Here is a 22,349-nt window from a genome sequence, read left to right as displayed (position 1 = left end):
AACTGAGATGGAGTTTTTAAAAATACTAGATACAAGTAACTGCAAGTTTCATAAATGTAGAACTTCATCTCATTGGACAGATTGGTCCACTTAGGCAGGCTAAACAAGTTAGATGCACTAAGTGACCCTGAAATGCCTTCTGCTCCTTAGCATATTATTTCACCGTCAACTCAACTGATTTACTCTGTTAGTTTCTATCCTAAATGTGTCTAAGTGCAGTTGAAGCATTTTGATTTTTACTCTGGGCACAAGTAGCATTTCACAGACAATTAAAAATGTACATAGCAATTAATCTCTATTCCAAAGACCGAGGTTCAAATTTCTTACTCGTGAATGAGTTTAAGAAAATGTTCAGGTGCATGCAGTAGAGCAGAGCTGTCTATCACCGTACAGCAGAGCATCGTCACTGTGCTGCACTCCCGAGCAGCTCCCAACTCCATCACGGCAAGGGAACAGAGCAGAGATTCTTCCCAGCGAGAGCACCGGGAGAGACCCGATGAGTCACGGGAGCCAGCGCTGGCAAGAGACCGGCTGCAGGCACAAACAAGGAGCTCAGATTTCATCAAATGAAAGGCAGTAAAGAGCCAAAAGACTATCTAATATTTACTACAATAATTTGCTACTGGAGGGGAGAGGGGCGACATCAGAACTCTGACTCTTTCCTGCTGCTATCTGCCAACAGAACCAGGCATTCTTCTGTCAGTTCAGGGATTACAGGAAAATACAAAAATCACAGTCCATAATCTGCTTCCACACGAACATTAACCAGCAACTACGACAACCACCATTTCATTTGCATTAAGAGATTAGCTAAAGCATATCCCCCGGGGGGGAAAGCCTCCCATAAATACAAGGTTTCTGCATGTCATTTTCATAATCTGCCTGCGAGAGTCAGGACCTCAAAAGCCCCACTGCAACCTCAGCACTCATTAATCCACTCACCCATTTTGTTCAACTTTGTTTCAACTGAGAAGCAGTGCTTGACCCTCAGATCACTTTACAGCTACAGCAAGTTCAGCTGTATCAAATCTGAAATGAATACAGCTGAATTTATCTTAAGGGCAGTATAGGTGCAAGGGCTAAAATTAGTAGTGTTCAATTAAAATATTTATTTAAAAATATTTATTAAAAAAAACTTTTCCCTTTAATATTTCCAGCAAATGAACTACATAGTACATGAACTATGTAGTACAGCAAATGAACTACCAGTACATAGTACTGGTAAAGTATGCAAAATGTGAACTTAGCTAAAGCAAAGACATGCTTGGTCATGCTTCTTTTAAACCACTCCTTAAGTGCATATGTGGCTTCTAAATCCATAACTATTTATTTCAAAATTAGTCTTAAAACCCTTTCCCAATTTATTAGTATCTCCTGACAGTGAATAACCTGCTGCTAAACTACTTGTCAAGATAAAAACAGCTGCCCTGTTTTCTCTCATGTTTGAAGGCCCACAGTTAAAGAAAATTAAACACAGACTTGAAGCTATACCATGTATTTGTAAATAAAATAACTTGACAGAACACAATTACAAAGTACAAAATGAGCCCTTTCAGAAAATTTTAACTACAAGAAGTCAATGTTCAGTTCATTTTGTAAAGTTTTAAACAAATATCACTGAGGAATAGGAGTATTTCCATAAAACACTTTTTTAATGCTTTTTAAAAAAGCTTGGACCACATACAACAATTTCAGATGAAAAATTCCACACGCGCACATTGGTTTGGTTACAGCTTCAGGGGTCAGTGCAGCACAGTGCAAGTTTCATTCACAGATAAAAAGATATATGAAGTAGGTAGAAGTACATTCTCAAAATACAGGATGTGATCTAACTCTCAGCAACCCTTTTCCCACCACCAAAAGGTGCTGAAAAGCAAAACATATAGAAACCAAGGGGAAAGTACACAAGGAGGTGGATTCTTTAATAAGACAAGTTAATATTTGACAGTTTAAGGAGAAACAATTGCATGAGGAAGAAAACAGTTGTTAGTCATTAGAAGGTGTGTATGAGGGAGGTTTGTACTTTGATTCTACAGAAAAACTGAAGCTAACAAGTCTCCACTCCTGAAACAGAAATACCAAGAGGTACAAAAAGTAAGCACTGTTAACTCAAAGTGCCTTCTCAGAACAGCCCATTTTCCCTGCTTCGGGTCACCACTCCCTCATCTTTCAAGGAGAAAGTATATGCAACTACTTATTTCACCTAGTCTTTCAATATATACAATCTGGCAATTTTACAGAATCTTCCTGGTCCCAAGTCCACGTCAGAAAGCATTCTTCCCTTTGTGTATTTATTTCCAAGTAGAACAAATACTCCCCAGTGCTTCTAAAGAAAGCCTTATGTTTAGAAATTGTCTAAGCTAAAAATACTGATGCAATTTTCACCTGAAGCAATGTCTTGCAAAGCATGACTGTAGAGTGCCTCTCTATAGATGCTAAGTGCATCTTTAGCTACGAGAAATCTCATGGATACAGCTCTGAAGTACTCTGCTAATTTTTATAAAAGAATATGACTGACACTTTCAGCATACAGAATGGGAGACTAGTGCAACATGCAGCATTGATTGTTTATTCAATAAATATTTAACCCAATTACTGCCAACCAAGGCAAACAGTGCAGAAATTGTCATTTAAAGATACAAAAGTTTAACTTTTTTTTGTACAAAGTCAGTTGCTTCTATATTCATACAACTATTTCAAAGAGGTTTTTCTGCTTCAAAATTGAGGTTATCATTATAAAAATACAGAAACATATATATAGGGGTTTAACATTCTTTCAAAGTGTAACTTTTGCATTTATATGGGAACATGACACTTCTGTATTCAAGAAATTAAAATGAACACTATAGTAGAGACATTTTCTGCACTGACAATTTCATGATAGTCCTTAAATACATCTCTCTTGGTCCTGGGTATACATTTAGAATGGAATAACTTGCATCTTGCATTTATCCTGAGGTCAGCTGTGTAAAAAGGAAAGCCAGTTTTAAGGATACTTGACAGCTTCTTGTTCAAAATATCAGGTTATTTTTAAACAAGCCAATAAAACTCCTGAGAGGAAAGAAACCCAAATACTCTCATCACTGTTTTAAGGAAAAAGTTTTGTGACATTTTTGGGAATTATTTCCAAAAATATATAGGCTAGCACACCCAAGTGCTGTATCACCCAACTAGAATTTCAGTATGCATTTGCCAAATTTGAAACTTAGAAACTGTTCTGAAAAGAAAGGGTATAAATCCCCATGAAGAATCTCCCTAAGCTTCTCATCTCAAGATCCCAACTCACAACACAGCTTCTGCAAGGAGAACAGAAGCCTGTGGGAATCTGCAGAGTCTTCAGATCTGCCTGCACGGGTGAGGATGTGGGTGATGGAGACCCAAATGGCACCATGGGGTGCAGCTATGACCTTATCAAAGCTCCACTTTGAACACAGCAGTTATTTTCAATAGCACCAACAATCTCTCAGATACCAGCATTTAGGCAAATACAAACGACATAAAATAGGTTTGTTTCTTCCTGAATCAGCACAATTGGTAAAAGGCACTGCTTGGCATAATAAGTCATAAGTAACAGCAAAACAAGAGTCTCCAAATTTTGTGACATTTAGGTTTGTCCATTAGATGGCCTTGGAACTCACTATATACCATGACTAGAAAAATAAAGATAGTCTACGGGATTAATGAAAACATCACCATTCCATACATGCTCACAGTTTTGCTCCCCATATCCAAAAAGCCCCCACATAACATATCAATACAAAACATTAGAAAGTATGGGTTGTTAAATTAAGAAATTACATTTTATTCTCCAATCTTCCACAAAAGCCTAACCTAGACACAACTCAAGTAAATGAAGTTGGAAAATATTCTGATAACATTTGCACCAGTCTATCCCTGCAGAGGAGAAGAAAACCAACTATTGTCTAGAGAATTCATAGATTGAGGCACACTGCAGTTGAAGATATTCAGGCATATTTTATGGCTAGAACAGGATTTTTTTGAGGAACCTCACTACAGACTTCCCCAAAAGCAGCTCTATATGGTTTGAAACACAACTTGCAACACACGGAAAAAACGTTTGGTCCTTAATCACTACTGTCTTCGTCATCATCCTCATCATCAGATACATCATTTAAAGATGACTTAGGTGACTGGCTGTAGGAGTCTGACCTAGAGGACTGACAAGCAGTCATCTCCCCGGTAGAAAGAAGATCATAGCAGAAGTCGCAGATTCTCACTGGCTTGGAAGACTGGCTCGGGAGCAGAAACCTCTTTTCTGAGCAAGGCCCACACACGACAAAGCCGCACTTGCGACAGTGGTGACGACGGTTGACAGGCGTAAACTTGGCTTTCTGACAGCGCATGCACACGGTGGCTTCCGAGTCCGGTACCCACACAGCTGCATGTTCATTGCTAGGAGTCTTCCCACTTTTGGAAAGCAAATCAGAAACACACTTGTTTATGTGGTTCATCCACTCAGACTTCTCTGTAGCAGTGGCAGCATAAACCGCGAATGACTTCGTTGGTGTCTTGATAAGCCACCCATTCCGTAAGTCTCCCTCATCCTGGATGGAATCAATAGTGACATTTTCCAGTGGGATTATGTGCTGTTTATTGTATTTCTTCTTCTGGATGACAATGTTACCATAAACAAGAATGTCATTGAACAGGAAGAACTGCCTTGCTTTGGGCTTCTTCCTACACAGTTTTGTTAGTACTCCCTCTCCGATCAGAACACGGCCAGGAATAGTCAGGGGTTGACCAGCTGCTCCAAAGCAGTTTTCCACTATGCTGATTCTTCTAGTATTTGCCTCACTGTTTGCCAAGCGATCCACCATCTTTCACAAGTATCCTAAAATTAGGAAAAAAAAGTTTGTTATTAGAACAGGACTGATTCAACAGCAAGCAGCCTTCCCCAAGGAAGGTACCAACCCCGCATTTCTTAAAATATCTAACAGGACCTCCTGGCTGAGAAGCATTGACTTGGGCTAGATTTTAATACGTATTAACACCTAAGAATTTTTAGCAACCGATTAGTCTTTTTTCCAAAAGCAAAAATGTTCTCTGCAGCTGACAGCTATCTTTATCACACAGACAGCACCTACAGCACTGCTTTTGAGAGCCTCCGGCAACAAACTAGTTCCTCTGTAGTAAAGCTACTGCATCCTGGTTTAATGCTTGTATTTCTCTGTATATCCTCTGGCACCAACTCCAGATGGACAGAAAGTATCATCCATCATTTCAAATTCTAATGGTGCAAAAACATCAACTTCACTGAGCAGCCTGGAGACCCACATTAGTTTTAACACAACAAACAAATTATGTAATTGGTGTTCACATAGGAAACCACACTCCCCGAGCTAGCTCAGTATTGCTCTTTCTTTCCAGTGTGCAAACCTCAAATCATGGGCCAAAACCATGATTCTACCTGCTGGAAACATTTTGTACAGGCCACAGCTTGCACCCCCCACTACGCCAGCTTGCATTGCAAACTCTTGAGCCAGGAACAGGGAGTGAGTCACGGCTGGTGGCTCATCACCTGCTTGCTGCTGTTGCCTTCTTTTCGCAGGAGTCCCACGGTCCCTCCCTCCTCATTTACATGAACCACATCTGCATCCACCACATTCAGGCAACCTACACTGGCAGATCTGCACAGAGGACGAGCCACACAGCTCACAGGTGCTACTGAGAAAGACTGCGTGACCTGCACCAGCTCAAAGGTTAAAAAAGACAACTTTATATTTCAGGAAGTGATAATGAACTGTATGCTCCAAACAGCTTGTTGTTCCCCAAGTAGCAAATAAGATTTTTTTCTTGTAAGCGTGAGATACCTAAGGTATCCAACAAGGAACTAAAATTAAGAAGTCATTATAGTGATTCATACCTTGGAAAACCACTCTTTAGCCTCTCTTTTGCCCTAGTCAGAAGTCTGGCAAAAGAAAATCCTGCCAGTCTAACCCAGACCCTCTCAAACCCCTCATGAGTACAGCCATGAACCTGAACTGTTGGGCTTGATGGAGCAGCAAGACATCAGGCAGAGACAAGCACTATGGACAGGCTTTTTCTCAGCATGCAGAAGATACTCCCATGTGCCTCCCACAGGGCTGATGCTCACAACATCCTTTGCTACAGCCACAGCTTTGAACAGTAAAGAAAAGCAGAGCAGCAAATACTCCAGTGCCTTTTACGTGTGCTTCGTGACGTGATCGCAGGCTGGGAAGTCCTCTACATTACCTACCTTTTCTTTATCTACACTGCCTGCCATCAACACGGCATCAGCCCACAACCGAGAGGAAACTGGGCTGAAAGAAACAAGGCTCAGACTTGATGCTGCTCAGACTCCATCACCCTCCTATAACCTGATCCATGCAATCTTCCTCCTATGAATCAAAGCATAGATACTTCCTTACAAAAAAACAATAAAACCTTTCATCAGACCTCATCTAAATAAGTATGTTACCTGTGATTACACAAATCCATATGCCCAATGTTAAGTATTATTATTGTAAGCTACTGCTTTGGAAGTTAATTAGTTCACACTGAAGTACTTTGACAAGTGAGCTTGCACAGATATACCTACTTTTTCTAAGTTCTGCACACATTATATCAAAGTCTGACACTCAAGACAGAATAATCTCTAAAAGTTATTTCTCAGCACTGTTTCTTAATTTTCTTTACATGCCTTACAGCATTAGTTACAATACATGGGTATGTGTTGTGTTAACTAGTTTTATAGTTAGGAGAATGACAAAGCCACCAAAGCTGAAACTATTTTGATCTGCAGAAGGTGAAAACAAAACACAAACTGCCAAGTAAAAAGTAGTAAGAAGGAAATGGAAAATAAACTAGCTTTTTTATGTGTACTTGATATAGTCTGAGGCTCCAAAATCAGATGTAGGTGCCTAACTGCTGAAGCCCAGGATCTGGAATAAGGGCTAATTGCCATTAACTGCCAAATAACCATTCCCATCTAACAGTATACTAGAAACAAACAGCCTTTGCAAGCGTCAAAACTGAACTGACAGCCCTTCAAACTTAGAAAGCAAGGCCTTGGTCACAGAGTCAGCCTAAAGTTATTTAGTAAACCCCATGTTCCCTGTGAAGTGGGAAAGGACATCAGTCATCAGAATGCAAGGGGGACAGTCTAGAAAATACACTTTTCTGCAGGTACAAATCAACATGCACTCCTTATGAACTTACACTTCCTATACAAATTATCTACAGATTACAGCAAGTTAAATGCTTTTGGTAGTCTGCAGAGGGGAACACCACTCCCACCCTACCCCCACAAACACAACCACACTGATGGGTTTCAGCAAAGCAAGTTCTTGGTGTGAAGTCACAGCCACCTGTAGGAAGCAGTCACTGCTCCACAGCTCCAACCCAGCCACTCTGCACTCCCTGCCAATAAACTGCAAACTCAGTTCAAGGCCACCACAAAAAGCTTTCAAAATACAAGTCACTAGGAGAAGGAAACAAGGGGAGAAAAAACTAAAGGTTTTAATTAACTGTTCTCTAGGACAATCTAAGAGAAAACAACTTTAACTAGGATCATTTAATAATCATGGCTTGAAACCAAGACACATGACTCCAAAACTTGTGTTGAAGACTGTATTTTGAGCTTATGAAAATAATCACTAACTGGACCTTAAGCAAGAATCCCCGGCAAGTTAAGGACTATTAAAAAAGACAAGATAAACTGCATCTCTTCTAGACTGAAACATTTCCTACATTGGATAACATTCTCACCTGACAGCCTCAAGGCCATAAATGCCACAGACTGCTGGTGCCAATTCTACCATTCCAAAGCATTAATTGTATTTTCCCACACTAACAGATTACACCTTTTAGAACAAGCATTCAGACATTTTTCTCATGAGCTTTTAAAGAACTAAAAATTAAAAATCTGTCTGAAATCCTATGCACACTAATGCTCACACACCTTCACTAGCCTTTTCTGAGAAAGGAAGTAAGTTCAGAAATGGATGGGAAACTACCTGAAATACATCCTGATCACAAGTAATCATGATGCATGAAAAAAATAGACCAGAAATACTAGAGAAGACATCCCTAACTCACAAGAACTAAGGTTACGAGAAGTGCACCTCTTTCTCTCATGAGCACACTGACCAAGGAGATTTAAATTAAAATATTGTCCGGACACAAAGGAACTTTTAACCTCAAGATGTCACAGTCCAAAAGCAAAGTTATCTATTATCAGTCTTTAAAAATTACAATCTTGTCTTAAAGCATACTGAGATCCATTTTAAGAGATAACAGATCATCATACTCTGGAACTGGGCAGCAATATCCTCCTCTCTTCCAGCTAAACTTTCGTCTGAAGTTTCTACTGTTGGCCACCACAAGAAGCACATACAGGATTACTGAAGATCCTGAAGATGCAGGATCACAAGACCTGATCAAACAAAGCAATTCCTGAATGATGGCAAATTGCTGAAAACATGCCCAAATCCTTCCCCAAACAAGTGAGGAATAGACCAGAACCATGGGCTTCAAAGCAACAGGTTAGACAGCTCCACTTACAGAAAGAGTATCCTATACATAGTCTCAGTTTATGGATGCTATGAAATCAAAAACCTCAAATGTATTATTGAGACTTTCATTATATTTGACTAATTTCACACTTCTGGCATCCAAACTCCTCAAAGTCCCGAGGCCTTATGAAAGGCCATTTGTGATGGACTCATGGTCCTCACAGACATCAGATTCATTTTCTGTGTCCAGCCAGTACCTGCTGCTAGTCAAATGTTACAAAAAACCCACCCAAAACAAACCAAAAATAACACAAACAGATCACTTTGTAAGAAAAGTAGCTACACAAAGCTACATCATAAGCACAGTTTAGCAGCCTTTCCAAATAAATAAATCTCAACTCTAAAAATGCTTCAATACCTTCCATTTGTCCCTCTCACACACACACTTTTAGTAAGTACCTTTCATAATTGAAAATGCTGGGCAAAGGCTTTCATCTCCATGGTGTAATATGCTATTTAAATGTGACAAAATATTTCATGACACAGAAAGCCTCAACTCCTCTACAAAATACAGAACTCTGACACTTATTTCCACTTTTATTAAAAAAAAACTTCTCGAGAAGTAACAATTATGTTATCAAGATATCAAGATCTTCTTGCTACCCTATTTCAGTCCAGTTTACAACAATCATCTTCAATGCAATCAAACATAGGCACCACTGAAATTTTTAAAGAACTAACAAGTTATCCACTCACCTACAACACAATCCATGTTGAGGAATTCATGTCTTTACTACAGTTATTAACATTCCAAACTACTGCAGCAGGAAAATAATTCTATTAGCGTTGCTGTGCACTGACAAGTCACTTTCCACATAATTGTTTCTTTCTGCCACTGTACCCTGGAGACTAAACCAATGATCTTCCAGGACTCAATGCTTTTACAGGTCTTATTTGAAATAGGAGAATGTTTGTTTTATATATTAGCTCTGCTTGTGATAGAGGCCAGACTAAACTGCACAGAGCAGCTGCTGCTGAGGACAGATATAAGGAGTCAACTAAAAAGAATGCAACCCTGATTGACATGGTCACACCCAATTCAATACTGACAGAAAACTTTTCTACTACTACATTAGCACTGTAGCAGTTAGCATTAGCACCATACAGCAGAACCATAAATAACAAAGGTGCTGGAGGGGAGAAATGAGATTAAAAAGCTATTATGGCACAGTGATGCAGAGTGCATACAGCTCAGTACAAAAAACATTTGCTCAGCCCAGCTCAGTGCATACTACCATCACAATCAGCACTCCCTTCAGGCTGCACGACAGGCACAAAGGGTGTGCAGGAGAGGGACACAACCTAAATTCCCAAGTTTCTTCAGCAAAACAGCAGAACTGGCAGTGTTCCATTACTTCTGGCTTGGGCAAGAACACATCAAGTCCAGTGTACAGTCCCTGCTAACAAATGTTAATAAGCATCTAATCTAAGCAATTTTTTTTCAACACTCCTTCAAAGGCAAAAAATGCTACTGGCCTTGCTGTAATTGTCAGTTCATCTATCATCATATTCACAATTAGCTATTATGCTGTTAACAATTACATTTAACACATTGCATTAATACAAACCAGGCAGTCTGTATTTCTCAGAGCCATGGTATCAGGATGCAGGCAGCTTATCCATTACTATGAATAACCATAGTTTAGGTGACAGGTCTAAAGAAAAAAAAAAGGCATATTTAAGCTGCTGAAAAAAGCACAACAGCTCAGAACTATTCACAAAGAGGCCCATCCAGTCCTAATGCTGCAACAGATCCTCAATGTTTCAAAGTCAGATCCAGTAACACAAGTCCAATCAAAAGTGTCACTAGCCACAGAATCTGATCACACCATCCGAATAAATGAAGTAAGATCTAGATATGGGTGCACTGAAGCAAATGTGAAAAATAGAAGACTCAGAAATGAAGAAATACAAAAACGAACAGAGAAAAGGCAGAAACAACAAATCTAAATCAAAGCACATTATACCTTGCCATCCAATAAACTTCTAAGTAGTCATCCAGTTGTTTTAGAGAGCCCTTGTTCTCACACCTGCACATGCAATGTCAGTAACTATGTTGCACCACATACATTCAAATTAACCAATTTTCCTTCTTACCTAAAGGTAACATAGATGCCTCGTAAAAGTTTCTAGTCACTTAACACAAAAGTTAAAGGTTTTATCATGTTTGACTCCACAACTTGAAGGCTCTGAATAAAACGGAAATTTCAAACAGAAATTCATATTGCTTCGTTATACTTAAATGACATGAGTTAAACATATATGAAAGGTACAGACGATTAAAAAAAAAAACAAAACAAGACAGAAACAAGTAAATCACAAACCAAAGACTGACAAGGACTATTTGCAGACCAGGTATCTAATGTGCATTAAATGACTGGTTTGTAAGATGACTCATTACTTGGATCTACAGAGGAAAATATCACACTCTTCCTAAAAGAAGTTCATCAGGCAGAATCAGTCATTTAGTAATGTGGAAGTTTTTTAGTAACATGTTTAAAATAATTGTTGTATATGATACTATCACATCAGAGTCATAGTTTTCCTCTTGCACATTGCCTATGCAAGGAAGACACACTAATTTGAATTACTGTTGCATAAACACCAACAATTAAGTTACCTAGAACCTCCACACATCCCTCTCTTACAGCTCTGTCTGAAACAGTAATATCACTACTTTCTGTGGACAAACTTCCGGCTATAAAGGCATCTTAGTACTGCAATACAGTATGCTAATCTCTATAAATATTAGATATATTGCTCTTAAGAGCAACACTTGACATTTTGCACCACTGCCAAGTAAAACAGAGTGTGAATTTCTGAACTGCAACCTGTTTAAGGAAACTTATCAACGTCTAATACTCTGAAAAGTTTGTGTGGAAAGCTGCTGAACTGAAAACATGCATAGCAGATGTTTTAAATCTTACCTCAGCCTTACTAGTTACACCTCCTACCCTGCATCCTTCAGTACATCCAGAGAAGGATGATACCATCGCTTGTCCTGGCTGGCAAAATCACACTTTCTATGGACTGAGATCTCATCAGCTGTAATTGGAATTCAAGCATTCATGCACAAGCCACCTTTATGGTCCTTGACAGGTAGTGTCAATAACAGCTGGATTAAGCATAATATAAAAATACCCACAAGAGGCATTTAATAAACTTTATTTCTATCATTCAGAATGTAAAATAAAATATTGAGGAAAAACTGAGTTGTAAGTATCCATCAATACATTTTTTAATCTATTAGGATCTCATTCTATTGTCTACAGTTACTTAAATACATCTGTAATAACTAACAGATGGCTTTTTTAGTATTAATTATATATTTGCATTATCCACCAATTGCTGTTTATTAAATAGTACAAAGACCAATTTGAGCATAATGTTAAGTGAAATAGAAAAAATTTCACCCACAAAAATATTATGTTAATAGGAGATATGGGTATGACAACTGTTTTCTAAAGGTCTTTATCACTGCAACAAAAGCTACAACAGCAACAACTAAATGCCTTTCCTGTGCTAAAGCTAGCTGCATGCTATTTAAAACATAAGACAACTTTCATTTAAAGAGAAATACAGCCTTCTAACAAGCATCTAACTCTTAATGATTCTCTTCAAAAAAGTATTCCCTAAACTGTTGTACTTAAGCAGTCTTGCTAGCATAAGCAGCTGGTAAGGATATAGCCTGATAATATCTCAAAGATGTATCAAGCACAACAAAAAGCATCACACTACTGAAAAGAAGGAAGAGTGGAGATGTTAAAGAGACTGTATCAAGGTACAGCTGATAGCAAAAAATGAGGTAATAAGATCCCTCTGAACTTCAGCATAGTCTTTATCCACATAATCACTTCTGACTAATCTGGTTAATGGTTGCAGCATTCAGAAAGGTACTGATAGTGGGGCATAAACTTTGACTTGATTTACAGACAAACAAAAAAAAAAACAACCAAACAACCATTTCCTTAAGGCAATGTCAGCTGCTGACTCTTCAATTTTCCTCAACCTTAATATTTATTGCCATTTAATAAAGTCAAAAAAGCTGCCAGATAAAACACTAGAAAAGATGATGGCAACAACAAGGCTGCTTCAGTTGCAGCATCTACAGATGCAAAAATGCTTGCAACATTTTCATCTAAACACTATAAAGAAACAGTGCAAGCAGCAATTAGAAGTACACTGGCAGGAAAGTGGATGTTACTGTGGACCTCTCTCAAGTCTCATTTTATGATTCTCATGATTTTTAGGATTTTCTACATGAGTGCATTTTTTTTTCTTCCCCCCATAAAGACATATCTTCCTTCATTGTGCAAGCCTGTGGAGCAATGGCTCCAGTGTGGGGAAAGAGATTAGCTAACTCACCCCCTTACTGGTATATCCAGTACAACCCAGCAGTCTTAACCCTTCATTTGTCTCAACCTGTTTGCCAACACTGTGGCATTGACCACAGAAACCAGGCCGGAAATGTGTTAACACCAACCACATTACTTCATACTGTGCAACCCGGGAATACTCTGCCTCCACAATACTTTAGAAACCTTCAGATTACTCCTCAGTCCAGCATAAAGTCATGTCCAATCGCATCATGAAAGCAAATCCATGCATTTGTCTAGCTGGATGTCATCATAAACCTATAATTACTATAATGAACCATATGATAGTTTATATGAACTGTAATGAACTGCTTCGTTTTTAACTGCTGCATATGACTATCACAAGTCAAATCCCACTAAAACTCTTCTTGGAAGTACAGTGTAGAAATTCTTGTTTTAACTGCCTGAAATCTTACAGTTAAGTAATTCTTTCTATAAATTAATTTTTGCATACTCTAATTTCCAACTTACAAGCAAGGACTGTTCTTTCACTTTAGTTGACCAGTTGTGTAAGAATTGCTCATATAATGTAAATTATTCTAAATGTACAACAACAACAAAAACCCACACTTTATTATCAAACCTGCATTGCTCTTCAAATTTGCCATAGCCATTATCCAAATGAGTTAGGAATTCCTGAGTTAGAATCGGCCTTTCTAGGCAATCCTATCTTCAGGATGGAGATAATTTCTAGGTAGATTTTTCAATATGTATGACCTTATATTCCCCAACCCACTCAGGAGCTCATTCAGGTACAGAAAGCTATTTTTAGCAAAAGACTATTTATTTTGCCAAGCAGCATATGTATTAGCACAGCAAGAGCAGAGCAATGCTGTTTTGTCATCCAGGCTACTCTGCTGAACAATTAACACACTGCCTGAGCTGCTGTAAGGAGGCAAAACCATCTAAATTCTGCTCATTAGCTTTGGTATTTAACACCACAAACCTCAGCTGGAAATAGAACGCCAACTTAACCTGCTTGTAAACAGAAAGGCCAACTCCCACATCCAGAAGAGCTGTCATGCTAAGTAATCATAGAGGAGACACAAAGAAAATAAAGGCATGCGGAAGAGGGCTGTCCCACCAGACATGCTTGGCCTGTTCTAAACCTGCCCTGCATGAAGGATGAGAGGAACCACCTTGGCCATAAGGCCACGTGCAGGAATGGCAGCACCCCTGCTCCAAGCAAGAAACATGTGGCACCCATCAAAGAGACACAGAAATCCAGAATTGCTGAGTCCAAAGCTATTCCCACTATCTTCTCCTGCTTGGCAGTAAATGAAAGACAGAAATGCAAGCAGTAGTAAAGGGTTTGTACCACAGGGAAGTACATGATCAGGAGGCCTCAATGTACTTCTAGACCAGTCAGAAGGGGTTTTATTTCCCTTCTGCCCCCTGCTGCACTGGCAGTCATCTCTGAATACCTCTTAGGGGAGAAGATACCTCACTGCAGAAGTCCAGGAGGAACATTCTTGTAAGAGGTCCAACGTTTTAATGAAGTCAGCTGCTTATTACTACTGTCAGGCTTCTATTTACAATAAACCATGGTAGCTGATATTGTTTTTGTCTTCTGGCATGATAGAGCTGCTGCTGGGAAGAAACACTTAATTCTCCATCCCCCACCTCATAGTCAGGAATTGGAGCAAACAGAGCAACTATCTAAACTAACTTCTTCTCTGTGTCTTTACCCATCTGCAGATAAGCTGAGCATTTCTCAAGCACCTACACAGGCTTATATGGCTTTGAGCAGCACTTTGGGAGCTGAGGTGCATGAGCATGTGGAATGGCTAGAATTATTAAAAGGAATAATAAAGGAATTATTAAAAAAGCAACCAAACAAAAAGACTTATACAAAAAGCCCCCAAACCACAGCACACAGCCAAACAATCCTGAAAGCCTGAGCTCTGTAGAGGTGAACAGGCATGCGTGATCCACCCTGCATAGTGCTCAACTTTGACAAACTCATCTGTCAAAGCACAGAAAGCAGGATCCAGACAATTACAGGCATATCAAATACTTGCAGCTGTCAGCATACTAAAACAGGGATAAGTAAAAAGGCTGATGTTTTGGATATATACAAATTATGTATTAACAAACTACACAGGTGTAACACATGTGTGCCCTTTAAAGTTAATTAACAAACAACTGACTAAAAAAGCCCAGGATTTAGATCAAATCTTTGCTGTCATGGGAAAACACCCTAGTATTTTGACTGGGCAATTGCATGTATTTAGGAGCACTAGCAGTGGTTTAGCTTAACTTCTGGTGCTAGCAAACTGCATCCTTCATCTTAACCAAAGCACTGGGGACATACACCAGAATATGGTTTCAAAACCAATTTCCACAGATCTGAAGTCCAAAAAAGCTCAAGTCCCTTCTGAAGTTTTCCACAGTTCTGAGCAGATAAAAGACAATCAGAAGAAACACAGACAACAGATGAACACCTTCGAAAAGTGTCTGAAGAGTGAAGGGCAGAGGCCAGCAGCCTGGGATCCCACTCTACCTCAAGAAGCTCCATGACACACAAACCCCATCTGCTGGGCCAGTGCCCAAAAGATCACTTGACCGGGCAGCGATACCAAACACTGGAATATATTTTTCTGTTTACAATTTACTGTTTCCCTACTCCAAGTGTTTAGCTGTTTGGAGAGCCTCTCCCAGCAAATGTTACTCTCCAGTTTGGCAGCAGCAACTTACCCCTCCCTTCCAGGCTGCCTGGACAGGCGCCGGCTGTGCCCCTCCCATCCGATACACTGCTTTTCAAGGAACAGCTGAACTGCTGACAGCCCACTTCAGCAGCACCGGGGCACGCATCTGGACATCTGGGCTAGCTAATTACCAGACAGATATACCCCCGCACTTCACATTAAATAGACATTGGGTGAGGGACATGAAAAGAAAAATCAGTCAAAAGGACCTGACCAATCTCAGAGCAAGCTAGATCCTGCTTAAGCTTTGTCAACCCAGCACAAGGAGAATCCACTGCATCAACATTTCAAGTTTTGAAAAAGACCTATTTAAATTCTTTTGAGCATCATTAATATAGCAAAAAATAGGTCCAGATGCAACTGTTCTACAAGAACTGTTGCCAAATCCATCCTGCAAGCAGTTTTCCAAAACCAGATTGGCTGTGTGGTTTGTTGTTGTTATGAATTATTACAGCACACATGAAGGCAACTTGTTAATGGCTACCCAGACCAGTCAATGTGAAAAAGAGGATTTGGTTTTCAGTAACTGAAATAAATTGTATTTTCAGCATGCTCCTTGCAGCAATTTTAACTGACAAGTACAGAACATTTACAAAAAGATCTCTGTATGCATCTCTTAATACACAAGTGTACATTAAAAACAGCACCTCCTGGATCTCAGGGCACCAGCTTGTTTTAGCACCCCAGAGCTACCAGAACAGCTACATGTTTCAAGGAGCTTCCTCAGCTTAACAAATCTTTTTTTCCCCACAAATCTATGACGCACCGGCCTGCTCACTGACTTATGTCTTTTTATTATGCACAGGTACTTAAAAAAGACTGGTTAAAAAAAAAAAAAAGCTTTCTGTTTTAAGTTTTCTTCAGTTCACTTCTATTACCATTATGAGAGAAGTTACTGACCGCTAAGAATCCAAACAAGGACTAGACTAGAGGTAATTACAACATGACCAAACTAGACAGTTACCAAGTAGTCAAAGCCTGACAGGAGCCATTAATTTTCTACGAAGTACTACAACACAAAAGGACTTTCACTTTTAGCAAGCCGTGTTTTAAATGAGAGCAAAGTTTTCCCATGGAGTCTCACAATTTACAAGCACAGTAACATAACCACATCATTGCTACTTCATTTTTGTTGTATCAATTTTTTTCATGTGTGTTCTTTGAATACTGTTATAGAAAAAGACAATGCACAGTAAAGATGTTTCTTTTACCAGCTTAGTAATTTTAAGCATTTTCACAAAACTAAATAAGACACAAGCCAAGTAACAACACTCAGCCTTCTCCTCTGACCAGGTGCAATCACCTCAATTTTCTCCTGCTCTTGACCTACCTAACCTTAGAAATTTCTACTTTAAGAGGCAACCATAATAATGTATTATACTGTAGAAATACTTTCAGGAGGCCAGGCAGCTGATCACTACCAAACAGGATCTGACAGAACACTGCTGGAGCACATTTTCAATATTATAGTAAAAAAACCAGAATATACAGACATACTGAACTCAAATTCTTCACTCCTTAATTAAAAAAAACATAAAAAAAATCCAAATAACTTCTACCACTAGTTCACCAGCAAGAACAGCCTAAAGATAACTATGGTTGCAGGGAAACTTTTTCTTACTATTTAAAACCGCTGAAAGAAGTTGCCTGAATTGGTACCAAAAATGGCTCACACCCCAGTAACCATGTGCAGGGCTGGCATCGGGAGGTCCCAGGGTCTCACAGGCAGCCAAAACACAGCTTAGGGCTTGGAATCAAACCACGTGTGATTTTCAGGAAGCTTGACAACACTGAAGTGTTGCAATCATGGATCCATCATTGCTGACCCCCAGCAATATTTAAAATTTATTTATCCAGCATTATTTAAAAACACATAAGCCAATAAGCCAAGGGTTGAACTCTCTTTCTGAACAAGGGACCTAAGACCTTTTTCATGTTAAATGCTTCTACCTGATGACACATGGGTGAACAATGAAGGTCTAGAAAACCAACATCTGACAGCTATTAACAAAAGCCAAAAGGAAAGCTTTAACAATGACACCATAAATAAAATTTGTCAATCGTCAATGTAACCAGCTTTTAAAACATAACCTGTGTGTTAAGAGGGCAGTTCATTCATCTTGATGCTGTTAATCTACATCAGAGAAGGGGGTGGAATGGGAAATAATCACTGTCACACACAGCTTTCAGAACCAAAGTACACCGAAAATCACTTTCAGAAGTTTTACACTACCAAGTATTGATAGCTAAGTCAGAAGAAATTTAAAGCAGAACAAGAAGAGTAAATACAAGGAGTCATTTCCTGAAAAAACCCCTTAATCACTGCAGCTTACTGTAGGTGGCCTTCCTGGGAAACGCATTCACTGACCATCTCCCTTTCACTGCCTGTCAAATGCGTTTGATGCGTTTTAGTAATATGGAAAGCAATTAGAGTGCACACTATCTAAAGGACACTTGGAAAACTGCACAAAAGTTTGCACTCAAGTTAACCTGCACAAGAAAGACGCTGACAACCGAAACGGCTGTATGTATGGTACATTGTTAATTTGGTTAGCAAATTATGTGTACACTTTAGACATGCAAATGTCAAAGAGCATGCTGTAACTTTTCCTTTTTCAGAAGGCACACTAATTACTTAGAAGCAGAACAGTTACCTCTAGATGGTAAGTTGGAGGCACAAGAAGCATGTAATGAAAGCTAAAGCTGCTGATACAAAAATCATATGTATCACTATTTAGCAGCCCCCCTGTGTCTGAATCAGTAAAATTTCTCAAGAGATTGTCTCTCGACACAGTAACTAACTGCTTGCATGTAATCTTATTACATTCACCCTCTTATAAGCCCCATTACATTGGGGGTTGGAAGGCAGGGTGATGCAGCAAGAACATTCCTGCTTTTTTTTTTCTTGTTTTACAGTGTGACAAAATGCAAAAATCCTGCCGTATTACATACAATATGCTTAACACTGTTTTACTGTAAAATATAATGATGCAAAGAGAAGAAATAGAAAGTCACTCCCACTTCATTTTTAAAATCCTTAAATTATTTACAATCACTAATAGGATAAAAAAAAAAACCACCCAAACAAGCAGAAAAAAATAACCAAAACATGATTATGTCCAAAGAAGCAGTACTCTTACCTATTTATGCAACTGAAGTCAACATGAGTGCATTTTAGACTGTGTAACATTAAAGAGGCAGGCTGAAAAACATGAAGTACTCTTCTACTCAATAACACTTCTGCACAATAATATTTATTTTCATAAAAGAATCTTTGTCCTACAACTCAATCAAGCCACTTCTCATGTGCACAGACTCATTTATTTCAACTACTCATGTGGCCCTGAATTTCCAAGACTCTACTTGCTAACACAGCCAACACCACATAGCTTATGACAACAATAATCTTTAGTAAACATACACTACCACATGTATCTATACAGTAGTTTTTCACCCCCCTCAACTATAAAAACAAGTTCTCTGATGAGTCACAAAGACAAAAGTTATCCTACAACAGCAAACTTGGCACTTGCCACGTTAGGGAGAAAGTTTTAAATGCATGTTTCTGTTTCAGAAGTCTGTATTTGCCTATATGTATTCTCTTTTGGAACAATCTCCAGATTCACACTTCCATCCAACTACTGAATTGATTCTTGAAAGTAGTAAAATATACCTATACAAGCATGATTTATAACTTTAAAAAAATACAAAAACTAAATGGAAAAGTAAGCTTGAATATTAACAGTGCTTGAAATAAGTCACAAGTGTACCTTTAGAATTTGAGGCTGTGCAGAATAAGGTTTCATTTCTTAATACAAAATCAAGAATTTAAATCCCTTACCTACCATCATCTAAGAATCATATCAGTTGTTAACACTGGGATTTCCTTATTTGACATCACCGGTTAGTAAGTGCACTTTATGAACAAAAACTAGCATGTCATTTGTTTGCTTGAACACCACCTTCAACATTTTATTGAACAGATATTTTCAGAAAATCAGATCTGCAAGTACTAAAAACTTCAACTCTACCTCATCTGTGTGCCATGCCTTCACCCCAATATTTCAGTTAAACACCTCTGGCCCACTTTGGTGAAGACAGGACTAAATACACTGCAAGTGTATGAAACCAGTGTTTGTACTCTGCCTTTATTGCTCTCATGGGGCTTTTGGCACTGTTTTGTCATACCATGCCTCACCTGAAATTGCAGCTCCATCTCTTTACTGCTCTGAAACTATCCTGCATCCACTAACCACAACAGTGAAACTTAAAAGCCACCATACCTTTTGAATATTGCAAATGTTTTGCCAACAACAATTCTTGTAAACTAAAGGGCTTTATGGATAGATCCTTCTGTTACTCCAGGGACATGTCTAATTACTACAGTTAAAGCTCAGCCCATGACATAAGGGAAACAGAACAGAGCTCTAGCTGAAGAATGACTTGATCACTGCATCTAATGAAAACTTGCTTCTAGGTGAAAAGATGCTACTCACTTCCTACAGAATACAACAGAGGAAACTGAACCAGCTTCTCCAGCTAAAAATTTCTACACACGAGTTTTCATTTAGCATTTAAGGGACTTCCTCTATGTGGGCTTCTATGCAGAGCTAAACTCAGACACTCCAAAAGGCACACAGCCGATCTGCATTCAGAAGCAAGAATTTGGGACTCAGGCTCACAACACTTTCACTGTTGTTTTCAACAAAATTAGTGGCACTAAAACTCCTGGGAAAAATATTATTTAAGAAACTGAGCTGATATAAAAGACATTTAACAACACTAGGATTCCTATTACCCACTGGATTAGTCAACAGTATTTAGATTAGAGGCTAAAAGCAAGAGCACTGCCTTCTGAGCTGAAGAACTGATTCCATTCTGCATGCTGATGACTGCACACACAGCTATTAATCTGCAGGATCTCAGCACCGATTACACTGCTGTCTTTAAATACTTCCCTTCTTTTAGACAAGCATGTCTAAAATAATTCAATACACAAATATCAGAACTTCAGACCTGAATATTTAAGTTCTCCTTATTTCAGGAGAGAAAGAGGAATTTGCAGTCTCAGTTCTGAAACAGATTCCCGTATTGTCAGTCTGGTTTTAGAGTCACTTTGCCTACTGTATTAACCTCATCTGACCTTAGGATGTTAGGCACATCGAAGCTTCAGAAACAGTGCTTCTCAAACAAGCATCAACCCTTTCAGTAACTCTCAGCACAGCCTGAGAACAGCCTGTATTAGAATTCAATGATGCTCCTGGAACCATTCGCATCAATTCAGCCAAAAGACAATCCTTGATCTCTCCTTAAGGATATAACAGGTCCCTTTGGTTATCAACAACTATGGTACTGATGCTTCATGTCAAAACTAAGTCACAGCCATTTCCCTAGCAGAGACAAAGCCGATGCCAGGACGTGCTGCTCAGCAGACTCACCCATCGCTTTCTTGCCCAGATGAGCAGTTTTGCCATTTATAAATATCAGTGCCTATGAACATAAGTATCTCGAATGAGGCGAGAGGAAAAACACGCGGCTGTCTTTTGCCCAGCTACTTTCAGAAAACAGCTTAGGAGCCATACGTATCTCTGGCAAACCAGTCACAGTCCCCTCAAAATAGGCGAATTTCACAAGAAAAAAAAATAGCACCTTATGCTCGCAGCCGCACGACTCGCGGTTTCGCTGGTTTTTCACCACAGCGTCAACACCTTTCAGGCGACTCGCTGGGAGAAGGGCACGGAGTTTGGCGGGGCGAGCGAAGGCTCGGGGCAGCGCGGCCCCGCCAGCCTGCCGGGCAGGAAGCGCCCAGCGCCCTTCGCCCGCCCGTCCCGTCCCGCTCCGTCCCGCCGCCTCACGGCGCCTCGGCGGAATCACGAGTCCAGGAGTTTCGGGCACTTACGTAACGCCGCGGGGCCGCCGCCGTTGTTTCTCCCCTTTCCCGAAGACAAACTCGTTCCTGAGGCCCCCGAACTCCCTCCGTGCCCTGGGACAAGCCAGCGCCCGCCTCCGTCGCTTCCGTCCGCAGCTCCTTCCCGCCCCGCCGCCTCCCTCCCTGCCGGCGGGACGCGGTGCTGCCCTAGCCCCGCGGCGGGCCAGCGGAGCCCAGCGGAGCCCAGCGCCGCCTCCCGCCGGGGAGCTCCTTCCCCCCCCGCCGACAGCCCCCGGCTCCCAACATGGCCGCGGGAAAGCGGCCGGAGCCCCGGCGGAGGAGGGCTCCGCGAGAAAAGTTTCCCTCTCGCCCCCGGCCGTCCCCGAGCCCGGCCGAACCCGGGCCGCTCGGAACGCGGCCGGACCGCGCTGCTCACCCGGTACACCCCGCTCCGGCCGCCGCCTGCCCCGCTCCCCGCACGGCCGCGGTCATACACCCCGCGCCGGGGGACGGGCTCCGGGACACCGCCCGGCGGGGCGGGGCCGCCGCCATCTTGGGCGGGAAGGAGCAGCGCCTCAGCCCCGAGCTGCCCGCAGAGCCGCCCTGAGCGGGGCGGGAGGGAGGGGGATGCCTCGGCGCGGCTGTTCCCGACCCACGAGTGGCACCTCGTGGAAGAGGGATTGTCAGGGCGCGAGACCTGCCTCACGGGTTCTTTCCTAAGAGACAGAAGGTTTCCGTTCTTTGTGGACAGTCGCGGGATTGTGCTCGCGCCCGTGGCTCTAACTGCACTCTAGCAGAAGTCATTCAGGGTGGGCATGTTTTGAACTGTCACTCGTGATGT

At 40.6% G+C, this 22,349-nt stretch overlaps 1 protein-coding gene and 1 long non-coding RNA gene across 5 annotated transcripts; both read right to left on the bottom strand.

Moving 5' to 3' along the window:
• Nucleotides 1-214: 214 nt before the first annotated feature.
• LOC146442252 (uncharacterized) lies at nucleotides 215-1,170 on the bottom strand. Its single transcript, XR_014850206.1, has 2 exons — nucleotides 943-1,170; nucleotides 215-531 (listed from the first exon to the last, which is right to left on the bottom strand). It is a non-coding gene; the product is annotated as an uncharacterized LOC146442252 (long non-coding RNA).
• Nucleotides 1,171-1,479: 309 nt separating this feature from the next.
• Nucleotides 1,480-22,077, bottom strand: PLEKHF2 (pleckstrin homology and FYVE domain containing 2). 4 transcript variants are annotated; one of them, XM_085053252.1, is made up of 2 exons: nucleotides 21,945-22,077; nucleotides 1,480-4,852 (listed from the first exon to the last, which is right to left on the bottom strand). In XM_085053252.1, the coding sequence occupies exon 2, from the start codon at nucleotides 4,836-4,838 to the stop codon at nucleotides 4,086-4,088; it is 753 nt and encodes a 250-aa protein (XP_084909378.1). In that variant the 5' UTR covers nucleotides 4,839-4,852; nucleotides 21,945-22,077; the 3' UTR covers nucleotides 1,480-4,085. The 4 variants fall into 4 exon arrangements, with proteins under 4 accessions (XP_084909378.1, XP_084909379.1, XP_084909380.1 ...); XM_085053253.1 differs by lacking the exon at nucleotides 21,945-22,077 and adding an exon at nucleotides 21,539-21,675; XM_085053254.1 differs by lacking the exon at nucleotides 21,945-22,077 and adding an exon at nucleotides 21,289-21,427.
• Nucleotides 22,078-22,349: the final 272 nt, after the last annotated feature.

The sequence above is a fragment of the Lichenostomus cassidix genome, chromosome 2 (assembly GCF_008360975.1).
Source record: "Lichenostomus cassidix isolate B80296 chromosome 2, HeHo_3.0, whole genome shotgun sequence".
Classification (NCBI taxonomy): Eukaryota; Metazoa; Chordata; class Aves; order Passeriformes; family Meliphagidae; genus Lichenostomus; species Lichenostomus cassidix.
This window is presented reverse-complemented; position numbering and strand designations above follow the sequence as displayed.